The following is an 8342-nucleotide window of genomic DNA, read 5'->3' as shown; positions in this document are numbered from 1 at the left end:
GAGGTCTTTTGATCGGCGCATGCCCGTTGCATGATCAATCTTCCTTGCACCACGACCGGTGCCAACCACCCTATTGGGTCGTATATTGATGCCAGATCTGACAAAATTGACCGTTTGGTGATTGTGCCTGCCTTTGACGCCTTGACCTTATATGAGAATTGATCGGTGTTCGGATCCCACCCTATGCCCAATGTTTTTAGGGTGTCTTTCTCAGATAGATTGAGATACTTCTGCTCAACTTGGTCCTCGTCCAATGTTAGTAGCAGGTCTTCTAGGTTACTGGTCCACTTCCTGAGGTTCATGCCTCCTCTCCAGAGGAGTTCGAGCATTTGCTGTTGCAGTGCGAGAGCGTCTTCTGGTGAGTCTGCTCCTGTCATCAAGTCATCAACGTAAAAGTCTGTTATCGCGGCTACCGCACGTGGAAGGTCTTTGCCTTCGTCTTTGGCTAGCTGGACTTTACACCTTTACTGACAAGTAGGTTGCAGCAGCTGTCCCGTATGTAACAGTGTTCAACCTGTACTCCTCTATTTCCTTCTTAGGATCGTCTCTCCAGAGAATCCGCTGAAAGTCCCGCTGGTCTTCAGCGACGTTTATTTGCCTGAACATTTTTTCTATGTCCGCTGTTAGCACGTACTTGTGCTTGCACCAGCGAATGACAATTTCGTTCAGGTTGTCTTGCAGTTTCGGTCCAGTGTGTAAAACCGAATTGAGGCTCTTGCATTTGTTGTTTTACAGGAAGCGTCAAAAACAACACGAGTTTTTGTTGTTGAGCTGTCCTCTTTAAACACCGCGTGGTGCGGAAGATAAAACTTTCCGCCATGTGGTTCTGCCTTCGACATGTGACCGAGGTCACGATACTCGGCTATGAAGTCCGAGTAGTCCTTCTTGAGCTGTGGATCGCGCGCGAGTTTCTTCTCTACTTGAATAAAACGCGCTAGAGCCTGTCTACGCGATTCCCCTAGCACTGGTGGATCCTCGGTGAATGGAAGTCGCACCACATATCGGCCATCGATGGTCCTGGTGTAAGTTTTATCAAACTCTTTTTCGCACTCGTGTTTGACCTTGCCCGTCTCAGTGTCCTGGTCGAGATCCCACACGTCCTTCATGCCTCTGTTTAGTTCCGCCATTGTCACCATGCTGATGACCTGGATTTCCTTTGGCTTGTGTGCTCCTATGAACATCCATCCCAACTCTGTATTCTGGGCGCTAATGTTCCCAGACCTTTTGATTCCCTCCTTGAGAATCGCTGCGTACACTTGTGAGCCCAGAATTAAGTCAATTGGTCCTGGTGTCATGAAACAGGGGTCTGACATGAGAATGCTGTCCACGTGCAATTTTTTGTACGACGTCGGACATACTTCTACCTGCGGCAGAAAACCTGTGAGCGACGATAGCACTAAAGCAGTCAGATCTATCTTGAAGGGTGAAGGAAATCTTGGAGCCAGTGTGATGAACACCTTATTCCGTGCAGTTGCAGCAGATGCTCCAGCTATGCCTCTAATTGGGGCATTAATCCTTACGCGTGGTGCAGCTACTTCCTGAGCTGCTCTCTCTGATATGAATGAGTCTCCTGACCCAGTATCAATCAGCGCCCGTAGAGCTGTCCAGGAACCATCTACTTTTTTCACCTTCAGAACTGCCGTGGGAAAAAGCGGAGTCTCTGCAGCTGCGTGCAGCGCCAGAGATTCTTCAATGGGGTCCTTTTCCTCCTGGGTACTTATCAAGGCATTAGTAGGCTCCGTTGGTTTCTTCTCAAAGTGCAATGTGTTATGATGTTTCTTGTCACATTGCTTGCACATTCGAACCTTTGTGCATTCCTTGTCCTTGTCTCTCTTATGCCCGAGGCAATTCAAGCACAAATCCAGCTTCAAGGCCATTTGACGCCTCTTGTACGTCGTCAATTCCAGGTATTTTGGGCATTTGGCAAATGTGTGCTCTTCCTTGCACAAAAAACAAGCGACCTTTGGTTTGTTCAATGTGGCATGATAAGATTTTTAGTTTTCCTTCTTATCTTTGTAGAACTTTTTCTTCTCAGCTACCTTGCTGATAGAGGAAAGTACGAGGTGTCTTTTGAAGAGAAAATTGAGAAACTGCTTCATTGTTGGCACCTCGGTTGGCTCATCCAGTGACTGCTCGAACAACTGGATTGACTCATCGTCCAATTTGCGCACGCACATCCCTATTACCAAAGGATCCCAGTGCTCAGTGTGATATCCGAGGCTTCCTAGCCCTGCGATTGCTTCATTGACTCTGTCGTGAAGGTCCACGATGTCCTTGGCGCTACGATGCTCAACCCTTTTTATGTCAAGCAACAAATTAATATAATCAAAGGTCGTCTTTCTCTTGTGATCATATCTATTCTTCAGCAACTCCAGTGCTGCCCTGTAATGGTCACCAGTCGGTGAGAGGTGACTCACTAGGCGCCTTGCGTCCCCCTCCAGGTAGGACAAAAGATACGACATCTTGTCTGTATCGCCATGGTTTGGATCCTTATGAATCACATAAGAGAACATCTCATAAAAACCGCGCCACTCATTCACTTTTCCACTGAACTTGGGAACCTTTAACGGTGGCAATTTTGGCCTGGTATTCTCGCGCTTTAATTCATCCATGACCATGCGTAAAACTTGCCCTCTTCCAATCTTGAGCAAGAACGAGCGTGAATCATCCCCTCGTGGGCTAAGATCATTATCGCTTTCCTCGTCGTCGAGAAAATTTATCTTTGAGCGTGATTTCTTGCTCTTAGATCCACTCGTTTGAGGAATTTTCCAATCCGTTGGCTCCTCCTCCCCAGAATGCTTCTTTTTGGTGCCCTCACCTTTGGAATTGCCAGCCTCTTCGGCATCCGCAAAGCGTAAAACATCATCCTGGGTCTTCTTGTGTGTTTTATCAGCGACGCGAGGTGCAGGCGGCGCCTCATAATCGAATTCGTCATCCGTGTCCTGAATAACACTTTTGCACATCTCCTGATATGCTTTTGACATGCCCTCCCGGGCTTCCTTGTGGAGCGCCTTTGTGTCCTCAAAAAGAGTAGTGCGAAAATATTGGTCATCGGGCTTCAAATATTCCACCAGAATCGAGTGATTTGTGGAAAAGTTTTCCCAAAGCTTTTGGAGCTTATCCAAACATTTGCCGATATAATCCGCGGTTTTTCTACTTCCCTCCTTCTTGAAATTCTTCCATAAGCGCTCCATATCTGCTGCGCGCGCCGCAGATTCAGCTAAAATCGCCGTGGTGTCCATGGCTTACGAATAGCGTGTGAAAGAGAATCGAAAAAAAACTGAGTAAGCGCTATGGAGAGTGAAAGAGTGTGGACAAAAAATTTTGGCGCCGATTTTTCGAGCGAGTAAACAAAGTTGCCCGTGCACAGATCGATAGCGACAAAATATGTGCTAAGCCGGCTTATTTCTTGCTACAATGTTGCACGCTTAAGTGGCGCGACTGAAATTAGACGCCTTATTTCCGTCAGAGAATTTATTGAATATTCTCAAGAGAATCCTCCACTTGAACCTCCAAGTCCTTAATCTCCTTTTTATTGTCTCCAGACGAGCCTCAAGCTGTTTTATGGCTTTATTAAGCCTCCGGACCTGCACTTTTCTCCCCCCGCGCACCCTGTTGGTCTTCTTTTTACCAGGAAGTCGGAACAGATGTTTGGCTGAATGCTGCCTTGCCTTATACTCCTCGATGGTTATGGGCCTTGGTCCTGCTGATGGATTCTTTTCCAGGAATTCCTCTAACGGCACCTTCTCTTGTTTGAGATGAGTTTTGGCCTCCGGCGGCGGTGGTTTCGGTGGATTTTGTGCGGAGTAAAGCGGTGTTGGCGGAATGCGCTCTGGCGCAAACTTGCGATTTACCCGCCCCTTTTTATTCACTGCGGGAGAAAATAAACGAATTTCCCTCGTTTGACAACGCTTTGAGCAATAACAAATGGGTTCTCGCAAGTACCAAAAATAGGGGAATAAAGAAATAACAGAGCAGGAAAAACTCGGAACTTCCGTGGTCTCGAAGGACCATGAAAGCGAGAAAAATTATGTTGGTATTTCTCTTAGCGGCAGAGCTTGGCCGAGATCCAAGGAAGTTCCTTAGGATCTTTCCTGCCGTTACCTTGATGTAATTTGGGGATGAAAATGCACTCCTCACGAGCGTGCTCGCTTCAAATGAGAAGTACAGATTCTTACAGGACCAAATTCAAATGGCGCGACTGTTGTCGCTGCCGAGATGAAATGGTATGGGAGTGCTTCGATGAATAGGGAGGAAGAACAACTCACTTTTTCACCTTAAACTTAATCTACTTTACTTTACTAATTAACTCAATAAACAGTAATTAACACAACGGATAAAAAATAAGAAAATCAATGAAAAGTGACTCCTGCCTTAACTTTATGGCTCTTGCCGTTTTGCAAAACACTTCTTAGTGCTGTTGGTCTTTTGACCACGCTAATTGTCTTAAGAATGCAAATGTTGCAGTTACTGCATCACCCAGTGTTTTGGGTTTCTATGCACGGCCCAAAGGCTCCTTCTCTGCACAAATGCGAAAGACGACTGACCGATTTTTCTGTCGCCTTTCATTATATGACAAATTTGTTTACGCTTCTCCTGAGGGAAGAAGCGTAAACGGCGGGAGTGGGAGAACTCCCCGCCCTTAATGCTGGATCAGAGGAACTGATCACAGCGTGGCTCGCTCCCGCTGCTCGAGTTAATGCTAGCAAAAATAACCCTGTTCATTTCTCATGAACAGCGCGTATTGTCATCAATACTTTTAATTGTCTGTTAGTCTGGTTTTGGATGTTGTCTTGTGTCTTGTGCTCTGAGATCTTGTGAAAATCCTGCAAATTATGTGGTCCGTTCATGAGAAATCGGCTAAAGATAGTGTTTTGTTTCATGTTGAATTTATCATTAGTGATATTACGCGTGACGCGGCAGTTGGCGAAAGAACATTTGAAGATCACTTCCAAAGCTTCCAGGCAGATTTGGCGGAAAAAGAACAAGAGTTTATCAGTATCGCCGATAGCCGCGAATACTGCCAACATGTGATTCATGGCACAAAAAAGCTTCTGCAAATTTTTTTCATCACATACAAGGATATATATCCAACGGGGCAGGAGCGCGATTTTTATGAGAGAGATCTTCGAAATGTCGCGCTCCTCAAGGATTTGTTAATAGAAGCAGAAGAAAATTTATTTCTACACGAATCAAATGCACGAAACCCAAGGCGGAGACGGTTTCATGTAAATCCTGTACTGCAAGACAGAGACTTTGGGCAACTTTTATCCCAGAGTTGAAAAAACAACGTAAGATTTTCTTTAAAATATCATGAAGTAAATAAATTAATTACTATTTAAATATTTTTTCAGCCGACATCTTTAAAAAATACACGCGGATGTCTATAAAACAATTTAATTTCCTCGCATCGAAAATCCGCTGCCTCATTGAGAAGGACGATACCGGTCGTGTGCCCATTCCGCCAGACTGCAGGTTAATGATCACGCTGAGACACCTTGCAACTGGTGATGATTATCGCACTTTACATGCTGAATATCGAGTAGGCATTAGTACGATATGCAGTATCATTCCTGAAGTTTGCAAAGCATCTGGACAATATTCGCGGATCACTATATCCAATGGCCACACAATTTAAAGCCAACTGCTGAAAAATTCGATCTGCTCCTTAATCTTCCCCACTGCTGTGGAGCTGTAGATGGAAAGCATATTCGCATCCAAAAACCTAAGGACAGCGGTGGTATTTATTACAACTACAAAGGATACCACTCAATTGTGCTAATGGGCATTTGTGATGCAGAATGCAACTTCAATTATGTTTCGATTGGCTCGTATGGATCACAAAGTGATAGCAATGTTTTTATGTGGTCACAGATTGGATTGGCACTTGAAAATGATGACGTCTTATGGCCATCTCCAGAGAATCTGCCTAATTCTGATATTGAATTTGGCTATTTCTTGGTTGGTAATTCATATATATTTACTAAAATGCTTACGAAATTTGTCTAAATTGAACTATGCACGTGAAAATGCATTTTATACATGTTGGAATTTTGGAAAGGCTAAATTAGTTAATATTCATAAATTTCAAAGAGCTAATTCACTAACATTTGTGTTGTATTTATAGGCGATGCTGCATTTCCTCTTAATCCACACTTCTTGAAGCCTTATCCTGGAAGAATGTTGCCACCTGATAAACAGCATTTCAACGACCGATTGGGAACTGCCAGAAATACAATAGAGCGAACTTTTGGCATACTTGCTAATCGTTTTAGGATCCTGAGAGGCGAAATTCAAGCTCATCCAAAAAATGCTGAGTTGATTGTGCAAGCATGTGTTACTCTGCATAATTACATTAAAAAAACGGCAGACAGTGAAACTCCATTAGCCAATCCCGATTCGCATTTGGATACCTTGGATTCAAATCCATCAATTTTGCGAGGAAGAAGCCGAAGAAATGTATTAGAAATACGAGATACTTACAATGATTATTTATATTCCCATCGTGTGTGAGGATGTGAGGAGTGCTAATTTATTAATTAAAAAACAGCATTTCATAAGATTGAATATCTATTGTCACATTCTTTTTTACTTTACATCCTTACTTATTTTTTTGTGTGTTTTCTAAGGAGTGCACTAAACTCCTGATGGAAATCATAGCACTCATTTTCTGTTAAATTTACATCAACAAACGCGTTAAACAAAGACACACAAGAACTGCGCTACATCTGCCCCGCTGCCATCCCAGAACGAAGTCCGGAATTGGCCGTGTACGACGGAAGTGATCCTTTCCTCGGTGTCGAAATGTTTACTGTCGATGTGTCTTCGCGTTGAGTGTGAATTGGCTCGAGAATGTCCAACGTTTGCCTGTCTTCCGATTGAGTGGGAAGTGTGTCCAGGAAGTTCTGTGTTGTCATGGCTTCCGTGGGAATCAGGCTCACATTACAAGGTGTCGAGGTTCTTGAATCCCAAGGGTAAATAACTGAAGGCGGGCTGAAATTCTGCAGCGTCGAATTTCCTTGTTCTTCAGAGCTTCTCCTTACAATTGGGGCCGGAATTCGCGACGTGGAAGTGCCTTGTTCTTCCGGACAACTCCTGGGAACAGGGCCCGGAATCCATGACGTCGATGTGCCAGGTTCGTCAGAGTTATTCCTTGCAATTTGGACCGGAATTCGCGACGTAGACGCGCTTGCTGTCCTTCCGCTGTTAATAACAGCGCCCACTACACTTTGCGCGATCGCCCGTCTTCCGCTGAATCTTGAATGAATAGCGTCTGTACTGCTGGAATTCTCTCCACGCAGAAATGTGCAGTGTTCATACCACTTCCACTCCGGGAGTGTTTCGCCTGCACCCGAGCCACTCGCCTTGGATTTGGATTTATTCTTCCGCTCTTGTTTGTGAAATTGTTTTTTCACATACTCAACAAGGCTGAGTATTTTCTCCCGGGGAAGATTCAGGCTTTCAGCCATGCTCTTGATGGCATTCTCCCGGAGTGTAGATTTGGCGTAGAACTTATGCCGCTTGTTCCAAACAATTTCATTGGCAGAAAGCTGCTCGAGAAATTGGGTCATCACAGAATCCTGTAATTAAAAGAAGACAAAATATAGAACCAGCATTACACTGTATTATAAATAACTTACGGGGATTCTTGCACTATACTGGGCCCTTTGCATTGTGATCAACGGTCTTGAAGCAGATAAAAGAAGTTCGCTGTCCTCAACTCGCTGCAGAATTTCACTCTCTCAAGATGCGCTGGTCGCTGATCACCACTCAGAATTGGCGGGAACGTCACAAATATCTACACTGAACAGACCTGAAGCACTCGCTTATTATTATTTATTATTTCACACTGAACAAAGATGGCAAAATTTGCTACACAAAAACGACTTCTGGTCTGCCTAAAAATTGCAACTTAAATGTACCACCGATGAGAAATTGACCGGTGCATTCTCCGGCATAACTGGCCCACACAAGTCAATGCCCGCTTATCAAATTGCAAGTGATTTGCATGTGAATGTGCACCCAGTGATGATCTCCGTCATCATTGGAGTTAATCCGATGAGTTGAATGCGATTCGAATTAGGGCAAGTGTGTGCACACATGGACAGGGGATTTTGATTTCCCCCGTCGTCACAATCATGCGTTTTTATACTGTGAAATGAGGTGGATAAATAACAAAATCCCAAGAGATCTCACCAAATGAAACCACATGAATCATTTACAGATTTTCCTAAAGTATATTTATACACAAGAACATAATCATAATATAATTTGAGGATGAATCGCATCCTTAGCATCCCATTCTGGCCGTCGTGATCACTTTGACGGGCTTCACTGCGGCT

General features: G+C 44.3%; 1 protein-coding gene across 1 annotated transcript; it reads left to right on the top strand.

Annotated features, from left to right (window-relative positions):
• Nucleotides 1-5669: 5669 nt before the first annotated feature.
• Nucleotides 5670-6545, top strand: LOC132264492 (uncharacterized). Its single transcript, XM_059764718.1, has 2 exons — nucleotides 5670-5965; nucleotides 6128-6545. The coding sequence occupies exons 1-2, from the start codon at nucleotides 5782-5784 to the stop codon at nucleotides 6511-6513; spliced, it is 570 nt and encodes a 189-aa protein (XP_059620701.1). The 5' UTR covers nucleotides 5670-5781; the 3' UTR covers nucleotides 6514-6545.
• Nucleotides 6546-8342: the final 1797 nt, after the last annotated feature.

Source organism: Phlebotomus argentipes, unplaced genomic scaffold (assembly GCF_947086385.1).
Source record: "Phlebotomus argentipes unplaced genomic scaffold, Phlebotomus argentipes genome assembly contig_1, whole genome shotgun sequence".
Classification (NCBI taxonomy): Eukaryota; Metazoa; Arthropoda; class Insecta; order Diptera; family Psychodidae; genus Phlebotomus; species Phlebotomus argentipes.
This window is presented reverse-complemented; position numbering and strand designations above follow the sequence as displayed.

Bases quoted from the DNA above. Each gene is read 5' to 3' on its own strand.
- LOC132264492 (XM_059764718.1), top strand. From the start codon at position 5,782: ATGGGCATTTGTGATGCAGAATGCAACTTCAATTATGTTTCGATTGGC. The intron at 5,966-6,127 runs GTAATTCATATA...TTGTATTTATAG, and splicing joins ATTTGGCTATTTCTTGGTTG to GCGATGCTGCATTTCCTCTT.